A 20416-nucleotide genomic window follows, 5' to 3' on the forward strand; every position below is an offset into this window, starting at 1 on the left:
TTCCTCCTTCACGTAGCCACCCTAGCTACCTTCTGTGATGAGTGAACACAAAAGCAGAGACGAGCCATCCCTCTGAGATCTTCTTCCTCTGACCGAAATCTTCTTCATCCATTTTTTGTATGGAGAGGCTGAGCCTACTTCACCAAATCTTACCTCCTTTGGTGAAAATCTCAGCCACAACATACTTTTTGTTTTCTTTTTCTTGCCATCATTGCAATGGTCTTGTTGCTTGCTTCTTCTTCTCTTCGGTAGCTTGCCATAGCTTCCATGCTTTCTCTGTGAAGTAACCGAATGAAGAAGAGAGATAAGAGAGAAGAGAGATTAGAAAGAAAAGCAATCAAATGAATTTGAACAAATTAATTAAAGATGAGTTGCTTTTGCTTCCCTTTTGTGGAGTAGCGTGCCTTCATTAAGGCCATCAATCTAATCAATTATAATTTCTCTCTCATGTTTTCAAGGTCTGCATTAACTCCACTTAATAAAATTTGAATTCCATCACATGATAAAAAAAAGGAGATCCGTTGGAAGCATGAAGCAAAACATTTGTTTTCTCTCAAAATTGGTTTCGGACCAAACCTTGGGTTTCCAACTAAACTTTAAATTGGGCTAATAATAATGTTAATAGAATCTGGCCCATTAACAACATATTGATTCAGCCAAACAATTTAACCAAGGCTGAAAGTAAAATTCATATTTGGGCTTGCAACAACTTTTCTTTTCTTTTCGGCCCAATCAAAACCTGCACAGCAAAATTATTTTAATCAACATATATGAATTGAAATCAAATTAATAATTTTGTAATTAATTATATTAATAGTGTTTGATCATCACTAATTTTATTTGAAGTTTTCCAAACTCATCACCCCTTAATTACCTAGCGGGATGTTCATAAAATCTACGAATCATTTAGTTGATCACATTATTTCCTTTTTATATTGTTCTTCTTGTTGTGCGATCGCCAATGCTAAAACAATTTTTTTTTTCTAGAAAGATATTGGTGTTGTCATCACATTATCATTTAATATTTTAGAAAATTAAACTTGCTTATATTTTAAGTGTTTTTACCTTTTAAAAATACAACCTATATTATCTATGTGACTATATCTATCAGCAGCAGTTTCAACTGTGGCAACAAAGAAAAATAAACATCAATAACAAATTTTACTTGTTTTGTATAAATATTAATAATCCGTATTGAATCAGCTAGAAACCCATGCATTTTCCCCGATTGTGCTTTCGTTTAATGAAGGGACATTTTGGGAATGGACCATGGAAGTAATTATTTGAACAATCGAAGTGCTTCAACTTAGGCAACATACAAATGCCGGTCGGAACCACACCTGAGAAATTGTTATGCTTTAAAACCAATTGTTCCAAGCTCTTCATTCCTTGCATGGTTCCTGGTAGTTCTCCCTCCAATCTGTTGAAGCTCACATCAAACACTGTCACTTTGTCTAAGTACCCTATTTCTTGGGGCAATGGACCCGTTAGCCCCGTATTCGATATTATAATCTCATTAAGGGTATCCTTCATTTTGGCCACACTTGATGGAATACTACCCTTTATATCATTGTTTGATAATATCATAACAGAAACGGGTGAGTTCCCAAAGTTTTGTGGTAAGGAGAACTGGAATTTGTTATTGTTGATGAAAAGAGCGTCGAGTTTGAGGTCGAAAAGGCTCGAAGGAACGTCGCCGGCAAAGTTGTTGAACCTAATATCCAAGTATCTCAGTGAAGGAATGGCAAGAACAACTTGTGGGAAGGGTCCTGAGAATTGGTTAAAACTGATATCAAGCTCATAAAGATAGGCAAGTTTGGTAAAATTCTTAGGGAGAGGACCGGTGAATCTATTGGAGTTTATATGGAAGAAGTCTAGGTCGGTTAAGAGGCCAAGATCTTCAGGTAATGAACCAGATATGTTTGCATTCTTAAGGTCAATTCCAGCCACTGTAAAAATGGTGGAGTCATCTGGTGCTGGTGCACAGTAGATGCCAGTGTAGTTGCACACATTGGGGCCAGACCATGTGGAAGTGATTTTGTTTGGGTCAGAGGTCATGCAATGTGTCCATGCTTCAAGTGCTGCATGAGCTTGCATCAGTCTTGGATTATTTAATTTCTGTGACTCTAATGGTTTAAGCTTAAGGGATATGAGAAGAATGACAACAACGAAAACCCAATGTATTAATACATCAAGGTAATAAGAAGCCATTAATGGTTTTAATTGGGTCATGGAAACTTCGTATCTATGCATGTGTGTATATATATAGTTATATACACATTACAGTGGGACTTGAGAAATTTCACAAGTTTAGGACGGCACCAAATTTGTCACATGTCATTAATCACATTAAATAATGTGTCACAAGAATTACTCTTATACTACTTCCACAATTACAATCGTACTATCGCAGTGACATTATACGAAGCAATAATGATATATATATATATATGAACAATGCTAGGAACCAAAAGGATATTAGCCAAAAATCAGTCAAATACTTTTGAGTGAATACAAAATTACTACGAATTAATACATATGGATGTTTCTTCTGCTAAGTATCATAATGTTTCTTTTTCATACTAAATGGATGTTCTTTTATATATTTTTCGAATTTTTTTATATTGCAAATAAGAATGTCTCTATTTCTTTAAGAATTTTATATTTTTTTTTAAATTTTATAGATATTTAATTATTTTTACTAAAATATAACTGGATATTTCTTTTGTTAAGTATTAGGATGTTTTTTTCCATATTAAATTAATGTTTTTTTTTATATTTCTGTAATTGTATAATTTACAGTCTCTTTAATAATCAAAACGACACCTAATAACCACTTTAGTAATTGAAGAGCTTGCAAATCCCTTGTCATTGGCTTCCCAGCGACATTTCTCAAAATGGATTGATAAACCAGAATTTATATTTACGCTTGTATATAAGATCACAAGCGATTATGTTGATTCAATGGATGAAATGTTGCAGCCTTTGATTGATGAAGTAAAAGTAGTTGGCTATAGTTGCATAGAAGAATGGATTTCAGCAATGGTTACTTCCTTTGATTGTTGATATTAACAGTTCTTCCGTCGCCTCCTCCCTCCACGTCTGCCACCGCCTCCATGGCTTCTCCGGCTGTCCCCCCACCCTTGAAATCGTCGCCGCCTTAAGGATCGTGTGACGGTGAGAGAGAGGGGTCTGTGTGTGATTGTTGGAGGTGGGTAGGTTAATGTGAGAGAGAAGAGGAAGATTTTTATAGGTTTTAATTAGGTTTACTTAATCAATTTTAAATTTTTTAAATTTTGAATTTAAAAAATTTAAAATTAATTATTAATATAAATTAACGTGGTTTTGTTTAGTTTTCCGCTGATAACCTCTTGGTTCCATATACTTTTCCTATATATATTTATGTACATAATATGATATGTAACATTTTTACTTTACATATTAAAAATAATTTATAAAAAATAAAAAAATAAAAAATTATGGTATGTGTTCATACCCTGACCCAACGCTAAGGCCCAGGATCCAAGTAAAAAGGCCCGACCCAAAGGGTTGAGCCTCACCTTTTCCAAATCAACAGCTAAGACGTCGGTACTCACCACGACTTGCTCTAAGGAAGTCGGGAAAAAGGGTTAGCTAGCAGATGAGCACTCATTTAAATGAGTAACTGCCCCTAAAATCTCTCTAACCACTTCCACGAGTCATATCTTAACCTCCCTAAGATAAAGGGACGGTTAACACCCTAAAAAAGCGGCACTACTCCAGCGGTGGTTATTGGTTCACCACTATAAATACACTGACACTTCTCAGGTATCTCTAAGTCCCAATACTCTCTAGACCTGCTCACACCCTTGCTGACTTAGGCATCGGAGTGTCTTTGCAGGTACCACCCCCCATTCTTTCATGCGAACGAGCCGGACGGAGGACCCCGAGTTGCAGATCCACCTGCAAGCCTCCTCTTTCATACGTTTGGGCCAACCAATACCGTCCAGCCCATTAATCTCTGGTTACCCATCGTAACATTGGCGCCGTTGCCGGGGACCCGAGAGATCAACCAGTGATGGCGGACAGATCCCCTGAGGAAGGTCGTGTAGAAATAGATTCCGAACAATAGAATCTGGGTACCAGAAACCACGACGCAGACCTGACCCTTCATCAGGAAACCAACGACCAACACAGGGAAGGAACCTCTGGATTTAAAAATCCGAAGACAAATTCCTCGGAGGGGCGTGAGTCAGAAAAGGATGGACCACCCCACGCAACTGAACTAATAGGGCTAGTCCATGTCCACCAAAGTCGCTTGGAACAGCTGGAACAGGAACGGGAGCGACAAAGGGAGATAGAAAAGCACCTAAGAGAGGAGATGGATCGACGAAAAGAGTTAGAGAAAAAACTCTTAAAGTTAGAATCCTCCCTCAGAGGTCGGAACTCCCGTGAAGATCGAGAAGAGTCGCCCCCGGGAGGAGAGGACCCTTTTAGTGAGGACATAATGAGGGCAAAAGTTCCAAAAAACTTTAAAAGCCCCGATATGGACCTCTATGACGGAACCACCGATCCAAAGCATCATCTAAGCAACTTTAAAAGTCGGATGTATATGGCTGATGCTTCTGATGCAACGCGCTGCAAAGCTTTCCCGACCACCTTATCGAAAGCAGCGATGAAGTGGTTCGATAGTCTCCCTCCAAGGTCGGTAACCAGCTTCGAGGACCTCTCGAAGAAGTTTCTGATGAGGTTCTCTATTCAGAAAGATAAAGTAAAGCATGCACCGAGCCTCCTGGGAATAAAACAGGAGGTCGGAGAACCTCTACGAGATTATATGGAAAGGTTCAACAAAGTATGCTTAGAGATTCAAGACCTGCTCACCGAGGCAGTCATTATGGGGCTAGTAAATGGACTTAGGGAAGGTTCATTCTCACAGTCCATATCAAAAAGGCACCCCACCTCCCTGAGTGATGTACAAGAAAGGGCTGAAAAGTACATCAACATGGAGGAAAATGCCAGGCTGAGAGAGTCGAGCTGGCGACCTGGGCACCTTCCCTCAATAAAAGAGAGAGAAAGGGAGCCCAAGAAGAAAGAAGACCTCGGTCCTGACAGGCCCAGGAAATATCACTCTTATACTCCTCTAAAGATTTCTATAGTGGACGTATATAGAGAAATTTGCAATACTGAAAGGCTGCCACCTCCCAGGCCCATTAAAAAAAAAGGGGGGGGGGGAGCCGCAGCGACTACTGTGAGTACCATAAAATATATGGTCACTCCACAAACGACTGCTACGACCTTAAAAATGTGATAGAAAAGCTGGCTAGAGAAGGTCGGCTTGACAGATACCTCATAGAAAGGTCGGACAGTCATGGGAAGAGAAAGCGAGATGATATGGATAGAAGAGACCCACCACCGCAGACTCCGGAGAGACATATCCATATGATCTCAGGGGGGTTCGCGGGAGGGGGACTCACCAAATCCTCTCGCAAAAGGCATCTCAAGAAAGTCTACCTGGTCGGAGGAGAGTCATCCGACCTCCCTACCATTTCATTCACAAAAGAAGATGGGCAAGGAATAATCCCTGGATACGATGATCCAGTGGTAATAACTATGATCCTAGCAAATGCCCATCTCCATAGAACCTTAGTAGACCAAGGAAGCTCAGCGGACATTCTTTTCAAGCCCGCTTTCGACAAACTAGGGTTGGATGAAAAAGAGTTAAGAGCCTACCCCGACACCTTGTACGGATTAGGTGACACGCCAATAAAGCCACTGGGATTTTTGCCCCTCCACACCACTTTTGGAAAAGGGAAAAAATCAAAAACTCTTAGTATAGACTTCATAGTCATCGATGTAAGGTCAGCATATAATGCTTTAATCAGCAGAGCTACCCTTAATCAACTCGGAGCGGTGGTATCCACTCCCCACCTTTGTATGAAATTTCCGACCTCAGCGGGGATAGCAACGGTAAGGGGAGACCAGAAATTGGCAAGGAAATGCTACAATGAAAGCCTAAACCTGAGAAGGAGAGGCCGAGAAGTCCATACAATAGAGCTCGGAGGTGCAAGGGCTAGAGAAGAGCTGCGACCACAGCCGGGAGGAAAAACCGAGGAGATACAGGTAGGTGAAGAGGAAGGGAAAAATACTCATATAGGAGCCAACCTAGGGGAAACCCTGAAACAAGGGTTGACTAAGCTCCTAAGAGACAACTCCGATCTCTTCGCCTGGAAGGCCTCCGACATGCCTGGGATAGACCCCGAGCTCATGTCCCACAAGCTTTCGGTCTACCCGGGGTCCCGACCTGTATAACAAAGAAGACGCAAGCTCGGCCCAGAACGAGCCCTGGTAGTAGAAGAGCAAGTACAGGCGCTCCTAGAAGCCGGCTTCATCAGAGAAGTCAAGTACCCAACATGGCTAGCCAATGTAGTGCTAGTCAAAAAACAAAATGGCAAATGGAGAATGTGTGTCGACTATACCGACTTAAATAAGGCCTGTCCCAAGGACCCTTATCCACTGCCAAGTATTGACACCCTAGTAGACTCCAGCTCGGGGTATCAATACTTGTCGTTCATGGACGCCTACTCGGGGTATAACCAAATCCCGATGTATGAGCCAGACCAGGAGAAGACGTCATTCATCACACCCAGAGCTAACTTCTGCTACGTGGTCATGCCATTTGGATTGAAAAATACATGAGCCACATACCAGAGGTTGATGAATAAGGTGTTCGCCTCTCACCTTGGAAGCTTAATGGAAGTATACGTCGACGATATGCTGGTGAAAACCGAAAAAGAAGTCGACCTCTTATCAGATCTCTCACGAGTCTTTGACACCATAAGGTTACACGGGATGAGATTAAATCCTGCAAAGTGTGCCTTCGCGGTAGAGGCAGGGAAATTTCTAGGGTTTATGCTGACACAAAGAGGGATCGAAGCAAATCCCGATAAGTATAGAGCTATCCTGGAGATGAAAAGCCCGACTTGTTTACGAGAGGTCCAACAACTGAATGGCCGACTTGCAGCCCTCTCCAAATTTTTGGCAGGATCAGCACTAAAATCCCTTCCACTGTTCTCCTTATTGAGAAAGGGATGTCAGTTCGAATGGACTACTGAATGCGAGGAAGCGTTCCAGGAGTTCAAAAGATTCTTAAGCCAACCTCCTATTCTGACCCGACCTATAGCTGGAGAAGACCTCGTCCTATACTTATCTGTAGCAGACAAGGCCGTCTCATCGGCCCTGATAAGAGAAGACGAGGCCGGTCAGCACCCAGTATATTTCATCAGTAAAGTTCTACAAGGCCCTGAGCTAAGGTGCCACAAACTAGAGAAGTTTGCCTACTCCTTAGTAGTAGCCTCACGAAGGCTACGGCCTTACTTTCAAGCTCACACAATAAGAGTCCGCACGAACCAACCCATGAAGCAAATCCTCCAAAAGACGGATGTTGCAGGAAGAATGGTTCAATGGGCAATAGAGCTCTCCGAGTTCGACTTGAAGTATGAAACTCGGACGGCGATTAAAGCCCAGTGCCTCACCGACTTCATTGCAGAATACGCAGGAGACCAAGAGGAAAAACCAACTACATGGGAACTCTATGTAGACGGATCCTCAAACAGAACAGGAAGCGGTGCAGGCATAATATTGGTGGATGAAAGAGGAACCCAGATAGAGGTTTTCCTCAAATTCGAATTCCCAGCTTCAAATAATCAGGCAGAGTATGAAGCCTTGATTGCTGGATTGAAGCTGGCGGAAGAAGTCGGTGCTACAAAGGTGATGATATACAGCGACTCACAAGTGGTGACCTCCCAGATAAGTGGAGAGTATCAGGCAAAGGACCCAAATATGAAGAGGTACTTGGAAAAAACTCTGGAACACCTTGGGCGCTTTGCAGAAACCGAGGTCAAACACATAACTCGGGATCTAAATAGCAGAGCAGACGCCCTATCCAAGTTAGCAAGTACCAAGCCAGGAGGGAATAACAGAAGCCTGATCCAGGAAACTCTCCAGGAACCCTCCGTAGTAAAAGAAAAAGACAAACAAGAGGTCCTTGAGGTAGTCGGATTAAGCCTCGGATGGATGAACCCCTTGGTCGAATACATGAAATTCCACATCCTTCCGAAGGAGGAAAAAGAGGCTAAGAAAATCCGGAGGGAAGCCCAACACTACACCTTGGTGAAAAATATTCTCTACAGGAGGGGGATATCAACACCATTGTTAAAGTGCGTACTAACCTCAAAAACCACCGAGGTGTTAGAGGAAGTCCATAGTGGGATCTGCGAAAATCATCTCGGAGCAAGGTCATTAGCCAGGAAAGTGATCCGAGCTGGATTCTACTGGCCGACCTTGTAGAAAGATGCGACCGAATTTGTGAAAAAGTGTCAACCATGCCAGATGCATGCAAATTTCCACGTGGCTCCCCCGGAGGAGCTCATCAGCATCACTTCTCCATGGCCCTTTGCGAAATGGGGAATGGATTTGTTAGGTCCTTTCCCCCAGGCACCAGGACAAGTCAAATACCTGATTGTGGGAATAGATTACTTCACAAAATGGATAGAAGCAGAAGCATTGGCCACCATCACCGCACAGAGAAGTCGGAGGTTCCTCTACAAAAATATCATCACAAGATATGGGATACCCTATTCCATTACTACAGATAATGGAACCCAGTTCACCGACTCTACCTTTAGAAGCCTAGTAGCCAGTATGAAAATCAAACACCAGTTCACCTCGGTGAAACACCCGCAAGCCAATGGGCAAGCCGAGGCAGCCAACAAAGTCATACTGGCAGGGCTGAAGAAAAGATTACAAGATGCAAAAGGAGCCTGGGCCGAAGAGCTCCCACAAGTGCTATGGGCTTACAGGACAACCCCCCAGTCCGCCACTGGAGAAACGCCCTTCCGACTAGTCTATGGCGTAGAAGCCATGATACCAATAGAAGTCAACGAACAAAGCCCAAGAGTAATTCTCCATGACGAGATCGGAAACATACAGGGGCACAAAGAGGAGCTCGACTTGCTCCCCGAAGTCCGAGAAGAAGCCCAGATAAGAGAAGCGGCGTTGAAGCAAAGGATGACTACAAGGTACAACAAAAAAGTCATTCGAAGAACATTCGCCCCGAATGACTTGGTCTTGATCAGAAACGACATTGGAGTCAACAAGTCAGGAGAAAGAAAACTCGCTGCAAATTGGAAGGGACCATACAAAGTCAATGAGGTCTTAGGAAAAGGTTATTATAAAGTAACCGACCTGAACGGAACCGAGTTACCAAGGTTGTGGCATGCTTGTAATATGAAAAGGTACTACAGTTAAAAGCGAACTCTACTCCCTGATGTACTCTTTTCCTAACTTCATGATTTTTTCCCAAAAATCAAAGGGTTTTTTCTGGAGAAGGGTTTTTAACGAGGCATCATAGTAGAGGCTAAGGGAAATAGATTGTCAAAAACCCTTAGTAGCCATAAGGTACCTCCCCAATCAATAAAGATCTTTTTTACAAATATCTCTTATAAGTTCCTTTTTTGTTTTCTCTTTCTTTCGACAAAACGCGCCGACTTAAGCTCGACAAAACGTGAAAATCTCATGAACCGACCTAGATGGTCGTCAGTATAAAACGACGAGGTACAAGTCGGTGTAAAGAGGTTACAGAGATTGATCATGATAAACTCGGAAACATTCCGACTCATAAGTCGAGATGGGAAACCGAGTAAAACAAAAATGAATCACAAAAGTAGCCTAAGTGATAAAAACTCAATAAAACAAAATTGAGTACGAAGAATAAACAAAAGAGATCGAAAAAACCCAGGAAAAGATTAGAAAGCTGTCCTAAAAATCCTTAAAACAAAAAGGTTCAGAAAGACAGACAAGCCAAAGAAAAGGTTTTTCAGAAAAGATCAAGGGGAGTTTGAAAAATCACTATCAAAAAAGCATGCACGCATAAGGTAACTTAAACCCTTATCCAAAAAAGGGTATTTATTAACATTAAACCCTTATCCAAGAAGGGGTATTTATTTTTTAACTTAAACCCTTATTAAAAAAGGGTATTTTAAATGTTTTGTTTACGGCCTTATAAGGCCAGAAGCAAATTGTTCAAACACCACCAAACACAAATAAAAAGTTTTAAAAAGGGGGGGACCCACAGGCCGGGCCCTAAATAGCCAACAAAATTACTTTTTCGGAAGAGGAGTAGACGAATCACCACCATCAGAGTCAGGAAGAGCGCCACCAGGACCAAGGAGAGAGGCATCCATTGGAGACGAAGAGGAAGTCGGCGGAACTGCTGAAGAACTCGGAGCGTCCTTTGAGTGAGGAGGGGACTCAATGATCCTCTGCCCCCGAGTCTTCAATTTTGACTCAGAAACGATCATGGGAGCAGGGGGATCAACTATGGCACCATCAAGGACAACTTTGTCAGGATCCAAAGGAGAAAGATCTAAGTCAGGAGCAATGACTCCAACTTGCTCCTTAAAGATCCTCCAAGCCTCCTCGGCAGCCTCAGCAATAGAGTCCTCCAACTCGGTATATGCCTTCCGAGAATTCAGCAAATCATTCTTCACAGACACAAGATCTCCAAATAAACTTTGGTAGCTGTCCTGCGCTGTTTTCTTCAAGCCCACCTCCATGTTGCATTGGGCTTGCAACTTCCTCTCCCTCTCCCGAAAGCCATCTCTCTCCTCCCTCAGCTTGGCGACCTCCTCCTTCAACCCCCTCTCATGCTCTTGATATATAAGAAGCCTTCCTTCCAGCTCCTCAACCTTCGAGGTTGAACCCAAAGAGCTGAGAGGAGCCTTCTCAAAAATATCTAAGAGTTTACCACAAACACCCGCCGCCTGAGACTCTCCTCAACCAAAGTGGTAAGGTGATTCCGAACAGATACATCATCCATCCTCATGGGAGCATGGGGGTAGATGTACTTTCAGACGAATGCAAGGGCATCCGCCTTAGCCTCACCCTCAAAAGAAGAGCCAGACTCTAAAGTCTTGCGTTTCCTCCTCTCGGGCTCAGGAGAAGGTCGGGCGGAGGGGGGTGGCTGAGAGGAAGCTGAAGAAGAAATCACAATAGGCTGAGAAGGAGTCCCAACATTCCGAGGAGGATGAGGAGGAGGAGGAGGAGAGATAAGCGCCTTGGAGCCACCAGTCCTGGCTCGAGACCTTGCTTTGGCCTCCTGGACTCTCTGGTAAGATTTCTGAGCATTCTTCTTCGCCATCTCTACAAAAACAAGAAGTAACCAAAAGTCAAACAAGTCGGTACAAGAAATCACAAGTCGGAAGTAAATTAAAAAAACAAAAGCTACCTAGTTGCGCCTGGATAAAAGTCGGAGACCCCTGGAGGAATTTTTTAGTGTCCAGATATGGGGCCCTCCCCCACACTTCTCGGAGGAACCCCACAACGGCCGCCTCCACGTCGTCTAGGTCACCCAGACCATATTTCTCACAGGGGGAGGCCTCCAACCAGTACAGGGGAAAGCGAGGAGAAGAAGTATCATCCAGAAAAAAGGGGTGGTGACCCTCTACAGCTTGCACTTTGAAAAAATAATTTTTAAAGTCATGGAAGGATTCGTCAAAAAGGGTGAAAACTCTCTGACCCTGTATGGCTCTGAAAGACACCCACTGTTGCTTATTATTTAACCCACTAAAGGGTTTGGTCATATGAAAAAGATAGAAAAAAATCTTCAAAGAGGTCGGGAACTCCAAAGCCTGGCTGATAAGTTGATAAATTTTCAAAAAACCCCAAGAGTTGGGGTGAAGCTGAGTAGGGGCAACTTGGCAATGATGCAAAACAGACATCTCAAAATTTGAAAAAGGAAGAAAAACACCCAAACAGGTGATCATACACTCATACATAAAGAAAAAATGAGGGGCCGCTTCATTGGCCCTCCCGAAGCAAACCCGGTCTTCTGGACTCGGGACTACCAACTCATACTTCGGCTCGTCCTCCTCAAAAGTACAAATTCTGTGGCAAGTACGAAGGTGGGTGATAAATTCAGTATCCACCGAAGGTTCCTCCCCTAGGACCGTGACATCAACCCACTGAGAAAGAACATCTACGGAAGCCATTTTCTTTTCTTAAAAAGGTGACAAAAACCTACAAGGGAAAAAGAAAAGGAAAATCAAAAAACACGGTCTCTAAAGGGAGGGAATACGGAACTAAACGGAAGTCTACAAACCAACCTATCTATCTACAAAATAAAGGCATGCAAATAGAAAAGCATGTTACAAAAGGAGAAAAAACTAACCTTTATCTGAAAATGAGGGTTGGAGGAAGTAAAAGCCTTCGAACACAAGAGTACAGCACGAACAGATGAAGAGGAAATTTGAAAAATCGCAGAAACGAAACAAGGAAAGAGAATGAAGGTATTTATAAGTACGTTAGGGGCACAATGGTAAAAACGGGGCAGTCATTAATAAAGACGCACCGTTACCAAGACCATCAATCCCTACGCACATCCTAACAGACGCGACGCTTGATTAGACGTAACTGTCAGAACCAAAAGGTCACGAAAAGTCACGTCGGTTTTAGACCGTCACGTCGGTCCTCCGACAAGTCGGCTACAATTCCGAGTAAAATACTCGAACCCAAATCTTGAAAAGAAATTGGGCTCGAGTAGGGGCACTGTTCATACCCTGGCCCAACGCTAAGGCCCAGGATCCAAGTAAAAAGGCCCGACCCAAAGGGTTGAGCCTCACCTTTTCCAAATCAGCCGCTAAGACGTCGGTACTCACCACGACTTGCTCTAAGGAAGTCGGAAAAAAGGGTTAGCTGGCAGATGAGCACTCATTTAAATGAGTAACTGCCCCTAGAATCTCTCTAACCACTTCCACGAGCCATATCTTAACCTCCCTAAGATAAAGGGACGGTTAACACCCTAAAAAAGTGGCACTACTCCAGCGGTGGTTATTGGTTCACCACTATAAATACACTGACACTTCTCAGGTATCTTTAAGTCCCAATACTCTCTAGACCTGCTCACACCCTTGCTGACTTAGGCATCGGAGTGTCTTTGCAGGTACCACCCCCCATTCTTTCACGCGAACGAGCCGGACGGAGGACCCCGAGTTGCAGATCCACTTACAAGCCTCCTCTTTCATACGTTTGGGCCAACCAATACCGTCCAGCCCATTAATCTCCGGTTACCCATCGTAACAGTATATTTAATTCGTATTTTTATTTTCTGTTTTTAATTTTTAATTTTTAAAACTTTATAAAAAAACAATAAATAAAAATAAAAAATTTAATTATTTTCATTATTTTTATTTTTTCTTTCATAAAATTATCACACACTAAAATAAAACATAAATCAAAACAACACATCCTCTTATGTATATAAAGCGAGAATTTGCTGACGGTATATAATTATTTAATTATATTTATTTTTTATTATTTATATTATCAATATAATTAAATATATGTATATTTTAGAATAATATATCAAAATGTATATCATAAATATATGTATATTTAGAAATGTACCAACAAACGTTAGCGCATATGTCACCATATTTATCTGGGTGACAAGAGTACGTATTAGTGTATTACCAAACCAAACGAAAACTACCGTACCAATTTGGGAAGGCAAAGCTGAATTACTCGAATTTTGACGCATCATGCTGATTCCTTTTTTCATCATTGACATTATGGGTTTTATTTTCCAATATCCTTTCTTGTAATAATTAATTTATTCCATTAACATTCCACTAAATAAAAAATAAAAAAATTAAAGGTAATCAAAATTTATTATTTTAACTATTAATTAATTATCAATATTTAAAAATATAAAATAAAATAATTAAATAATAATCAAAACAAATAAATTTTAATGGCCATAATATTTCTCGTATAGAATTGCAGTAGTAGTTACCATAAAATATCAGTTAATAGTATACATAGTTTCTAAAAGACTATGTATGTGTAATTTAACTTTTAATAAGAAAGATCAATTTAAGATTAGTTTGTGATGTCTAATCTTTCAAAAATCAAATTGAGACATACATGATATTTAAGAAATCATCTGATTTTGTAAAATATACTCATATACAATATAAAAGTTTGAGAAGAAAAAATTATTTTTAAGATTTTAGAAAAAAAAAAAAAGAATTATTGTAGTTTTAGTCACTTAATTCAATTGTTAAACTTTTTTAGTTTTATAATAACTTTCAAATAATTTTTTTTAACTAAAATTAATAATTAAAAGATAAGATAAACATTAAATATAAAAGTTTAAATTCAAATTTAACCAACAAAAAAAAGCACACATACAATTAACATTTAGCAACCACTTTAGAGTACAAATTCGATCTTTTATCCACTGTAACATTACAAAGGCTAAATATGATGAAATTTGAAGATACGAGCTTTCAACTTTTCACATGGCATTTAGCTAGAATTAGAAGAAAAACTAATAATTTAAGATAAAGAGTTATGTGCATTTGTTTTCATGTATTATAGGAATAATTTAGAAATGATCTCAACATCTAATTTCATTCATTTATTTTTTCTTTAAATATTTATTAATTTAGGAGTGAGTACATGAATATTTTCATTTCTTGTTAATTTTTGGAACAATATATGAATAATTTTTTATCTAACCAAAATAAGTTTTGTAAAATGAAAGGTGTAAGTAAATTAAAGAAAGAATGACAGGACAGGGAGAAATGGATCTTCTCAATTTTTTTTAATAATTGAGAAAGTAAAATGTGATATCTTACTATTAATTGTTATAAGTAGGACTACGAAAAAACATAAGAGAGAGCATATTAAAGAGTTATAGATCACACTTTATTCCCTCAAATTTTTTTTAAACAATTTGAGAGGATCCTTTCCCCAGGATAAGGTGGTATTGAAGGAGCAGTGGAGCACATCTATCAGAATTGCATACGTGGGCCAATAAGAAGTCGACACCTATACTCTAATAGTTGTCCTTTGTCTTACGTGGAGTACTGTGCACCTCCTCCACCTTATCTCTTCCACTTCTCATCTGTCTTGTCATCGCTTTCCTAACTGGCTCACTATCTTTTTCTCCGTACGATCACAATAATAGTAACAGTGTTGTTGATGTTGCTGCTTCTACCGTTATATATGGTGAAGAAATCAGGGAAAGAGATCTATGGAAGTAGTAGTTAATAAGACACAAAATTAGAATACAAGTGAGATTGACGGAAGAAAGAGAGCACATGCTGCCAGACAGTCATTGCTATGTATCTACATGTTCTTGCAGTGCGTGCTCTCTTTTTTTCTGTCAATCTCCAGTTTATCCTTCATTTTTTGTCTTTGTTTTCTCATTCTTAGTTTCCCTTTTAATCGATTGGAAAAGGGATGGAATAATCTATATAGTTCTTCTTTTTCAGGATCTAACGATGCCATGCCTGCCTAATAGCCCTGTTTCCTCTTAATTAGTTCTGTAATCTGTTATCTGTACTGCGACTTCTCAGTATCTATCTATATTTCCTATATTTTCTTTCTTGGTTTTCTTTTGTTTCTTTGCACGAATCTCTCTGAAAGAGTAGAGAACCAAGATTTGATCTATATTTCCTATATTTTCTTTGCAAAAATCGTTTATAATAATGTGGCCTACTATTCTTTGATCTTCATCCTAACTGGATCTAAGATTTTTGCATTGCTTTCTTCTTGAGTTTGCCTGTGTATCTATATATGTATAAAGTAAAGTAAACATGTTAGATCATAATTTTTTTGCTTTTATGAATGTAGATAATCTTAAGAATTAGCCTTGCTTGAAAAGGAAATGATTTCATTTTGCATCGCTATACTGACACTACATCTCACTACCTTTTACAGTGAGTATATTAACTTTCACTTTAAGGATGACAGCAGTGATTATGATCTATCTGCACATCAGGTAAATGGGACTCATTTTAGGGTTTCATTACTAGCTTAATTCTATGAATTTAATTTGTATCTGCATATGATTTTTTATCTTCACAAACAAAAAGACCTTGCTAGCTATATAGTATGTTATAACCGGAAAGCATAGCTGCATGCATATATGATATATGTGACCTTCATGATTTCTTTTCCAATAACATGATGATATATATTCAAAGTGAATATTTATTTAATAGTAAAAGACTAACCGAATGTATTATTTTTTTTTTAACAGTGATCAATATTTAAAAATTTGGATTAAAAGAATATTATTCAATTACTAGATTAAAAAAATTGAATTAATAACTAAAATTAATGTCCAAAAATAATAAATTTTGATGACTCTTAAGTATTTTCCTTTGTTTATACCAAATGACGAATCACATATACAAGCACAAAAAAGGATTTTTTATTTTATTGTTGTTAAAAAATCTTGCTCATTGGAGTACTATTGTTTTATTTAGATATTTTAAGAGATTTATTTTTTAACTAAATATATATATGTATAGTCTTTTTTTTTTCAAAAATAGATAATTTCATTACTAATATAAAATGAAATTACAAGTATTTTTTTTGTTTGGGTATAAAGAGAAAAAGATGAGGTTCTCCCAATACTCTAAAATAAAGAAAACACAACATCACTACAAAGGAAAGTAAAGTTCTCTTGCATTATTTAAGGATTGAGGAATTTCTGGATTTTATTGTAGAACTTTATTGCGGATAATACTACTGTGTCCATTAAGAAGGTTCATCTTCGACATCACCTAATTTCTCATTACATTCTTCTTGATCAAAGGAAAAAAAAAACACGCACTACTGCTTTCCATACACATGCAATGGGTACTGCTTTCCATACACATGCAATGGGTCAAATCCATTGCATTGTGTGTTTAAGGGACCAACCTAAATATTGTTAGTATGTCATTTAAATATAATATTTGATTTTTGTTATCATATGAAAATAGTAGAATATTGATCAAAGACTTTACTTCATTGTGATATTTGAAAATACTGATCAAATATGACACTATATAATTTAGAGTACATACTTTAAAAAATATTAACTACTCCAATAAAAATGTAAAAAATAATTTTTTATGATGATTTTGGTTTAAGAAGTGTAGTTTATTTATTTTGTCATAATTTAAATAAAAATAATATATTTACAGCATATGAAAATTAGGTTTTAAAATTTATTATTCAATAATCAAAATAAAATATCTTTACATAATAATAATTATAAAATTTTTATTAGAATATTCACCTTAAAAAATTTCAAAGTGAGATTTACATTGTAGATAGACTATGACATTTTTTTCTTTAAATTATATATATATTTCAATCACATAATTTATAAAAATTTTATTCCATTAAATTATCATATCCAAGCAATACCAAAATCATTTGTGTAGCTTTGAGAACAAATGTGTTCACTGAAATTCAAAAATATCATAAATAATATATAAAAAATTATATATAATTATTTTTATTATATGATTAAATTTGACTTAATACGAATTTACTTACTTATCTTTAATATTGTAGGTATTTCTATAAGTATTTTAGTCATCTCATTTATTATATATATATATATATATATATATATATATATTGTGTTAGGACTTATTTCATTTTTTTATATTATGTTATTTTATTTTTTTGGATTTAGATATTAAATTTTAATTAATTTATTATTTTAAAATTTGAACAAGATGTATTTATACGTTGTTTTAATGCATGGTATATATTATTTATATTTTTATAAAAAAAAATTTTATTAAAATTTTTTATATGAATATAGAAATGGCAGATGGAGAATGAGAATTCCCGCGAAAAAAGGGAAAATAGAAAATGGGCTCAGTTATCTCCTACACTCCTACAGAGATCAAAGCTAAGACGGGGAATTTTGGGGTTTGGAAACGTACCTCCCCTTTCCGCCCTCCCCGTTAACATCTCTATGTAATACTTTATTCTCTAGGTATTGAAAAGTTTTTGGCCGTTGATATCCCTAAATAATACTTTATCCTCTATTTATAGAAAATTTTTTGGATTCCTCACTACTGTATCAAATTAATTATTGGAAACAAATACTTAACATGGTAAGGTGAATTTTTTCATTGATGAACTGATCTGATTCATCCGGCGACTTCTCTGTAAAAAGATCTTTTCAATAAAAATTTAACTACTATGTCAAGTTATTAAGTGTATATGATTTTTGCTACTGATATGATGATATTGAGAAATTCATGTTAAGATCCGCTTTATCATCAGTCAATAGTAAAAATTGATCCGTGGCATGCATGTTCAAGTGATAAATTATTTTCCAACTATTAAGGGAATATAAGTGAATAAAAATTGTAGTTTATAAAGAGTTCCATTATTATTTTGTCCTTATTTGTTAGGAAGTTAAAATAAAGAATAGAATGGTGTTGTAGGAGTCAATTTAATGTGAGAAAAATAACCCTAAATAAAGAATCTTCATTCTTCAAGTAAGTAGATAGATGGATATGTCGTTAGGTTATTGTACGTGTTTAATTTATTGATCATTTCATGAAATAAGCTATGACTGGCACATGTATATAGCCCTGAGTAGTCCTCAGCGGAGCCAATTTCATTTTCACTTTGAGAAGGGACACGACGACCCACACACACATGCATTGAAGGGTATCCGCGCCCGCCTTTGTTGACCGAATCAAACAGTAGTAGTAGTATGTAGTATTCAATGAATTCTAGCTAGCAAGCAGGTTCAACGTAGGCAGTCACTGCTACTGTATATTAGCGTCTATACTGGAATTTCTTCAATAACTCTGTCCTGGAATAAATGGAAAACTACAACAATCAAGCAGGAATTTGTGTGCGTCCATTTAAGGTATCTGATGCGGATGACTTGCTTACATGGGGAAGCGATGATACAGTCACGCGCTTCTTGAGATGGAACTCCATCAAATCCAAACAAGAGGCAATCGATTACATAGAGAAGGTTGCTATGCCTCATCCATGGCGCCGATCTATATGCCTCCATGACCGCTCCATTTGATACGTTTCGGTGAGGCCCGGGTCGGGTGATTACCGGTGCAAAGCGCATGTGAGCTACGCGGTGGCGCCGCAGCACTGGGGGAAAGGGATAGCCACGGCCGCTCTGAGGATGGCCGTACGGGAAGCTTTGAAGGAGTTTCCGGAGGTGGTGAGATTGGAGGCCTTGGTGGAGGTTGAAAATGAGGCCTCTCAAAGGGTTCTCCACAAAGTTGGCTTTCACAAAGAAGCCTTGCTACGTAAATATGCCTTCTGTAAAGGGCACATCAGGGATTTCCTTATGTATAGCTTCTTTCCTACTTGAACAGTTAACTTGCCTCCTCCTTCGTCAACTCCGCGATTCGCAGCTACAATTCTAGTGATGTCATGATCATATGCTCCTTCTTCATCAACCACTACTTGTTACTGTTTAATTGATATTCTAGACTTAAATGTTATCAAACCGTGTGATTTATAATAGAATTTATAATATTACTTAAGCTTTAGTGCTATATACCTTTACCTTTATTTACTAATGGATGGATACTTTCCCGTGGAAAATTAATGAAGAAAGGAAGTAAGAGCGCCGATATACTGCTTTCATTCCTTCTTAATGCATTGAATTTAAAGGAGTAGACAAAATTTCTGCATTTTTTGATGAGATTATAATGCGAAAGAGAAAATCTTTATTCCTTGTTAGGAAATGCAGGGCAACAAATAAAACAAATATAAAATAGAAAAAGTCTAGGAAACAGCAACTTTAGGTCAGCACGTAATCAGCAAAAGAAAAGTGAGTAATCCTTAATCATTAGATGAAATCTCACACAATTAAAATTATTATTGATAGTTATTTAATGGTTACAAATCACAAAAATTACTGGCCCTACCACTGTGATATATTATGAGCACTCAATTGCGAGCTATTGCGAGCTAGCTATAAGGCTCATTCTCAACGCAACTTATTCTCCCACTCTAGAAGCTAAGGTGAAGAGATATATACCGAAAGAGATCCAACAATTTCGAAAATATGGTCACATGGTGAGTGGCTATGGAGCATTTAGTCAAGCTATGCTATTTAACTTTCTATTTGTGGGCTTGTCAGGCTGCCATTGCTGACTGCAGAATCTGTATGTGTGTGCTCTTTATTTTATCCAAACCCACCACTCACTCTGATGCGCACACACGTGAGCGTCATTATATTAACGCACCAACCCCCCTCTTGTTTCATGATGCCACACTCAACTAGTGGGGGGCACATAAGCAAGAAAATCTATAGTGAAATAAAAGAGAAGAGCACCTTTTCCTTCTTATTTGGCCTTTTGTTGGTGACGAAATTATAAAGAATAATGCTAGAAGAAAGCAAGTTTTATGATTTGTAGTAATCAATTAGTTATTATATTGATATTTTAATAGTATAAAATTCCATCTAATGGTGTGTGATTATTCACGTTCCTTTTGCTGGATAAGTGCTGGCCAAATTTAAATAAAAGTGCTGACCTCCTAAACATTCTCAATTGAAAATGAGAAAACAGTATTGTGGGTTTAGCCCTTTGTA

The 20416-nt window shown here is 38.2% G+C and overlaps 1 protein-coding gene and 1 pseudogene across 1 annotated transcript; one reads left to right on the forward strand and one right to left on the reverse strand.

The window, feature by feature from the left end:
* Positions 1-1203: 1203 nt before the first annotated feature.
* LOC107640307 (leucine-rich repeat extensin-like protein 6 pseudogene) lies at positions 1204-2211 on the reverse strand (annotated as a pseudogene).
* A 12738-nt stretch (positions 2212-14949) lies between these two features.
* Positions 14950-19373, forward strand: LOC107643240 (uncharacterized). Its single transcript, XM_088486584.1, is given in 2 exon segments — positions 14950-15823; positions 17651-19373. A coding segment is annotated over 1 exon segment (516 nt). The 5' UTR covers positions 14950-15823; positions 17651-18670; the 3' UTR covers positions 19187-19373.
* The last annotated feature ends 1043 nt before the right edge of the window (positions 19374-20416 follow it).

The sequence above is a fragment of the Arachis ipaensis genome, chromosome B5, assembly GCF_059453495.1.
Source record: "Arachis ipaensis isolate K30076 ecotype BB chromosome B5, ASM5945349v1, whole genome shotgun sequence".
Lineage (NCBI taxonomy): Eukaryota > Viridiplantae > Streptophyta > Magnoliopsida > Fabales > Fabaceae > Arachis > Arachis ipaensis.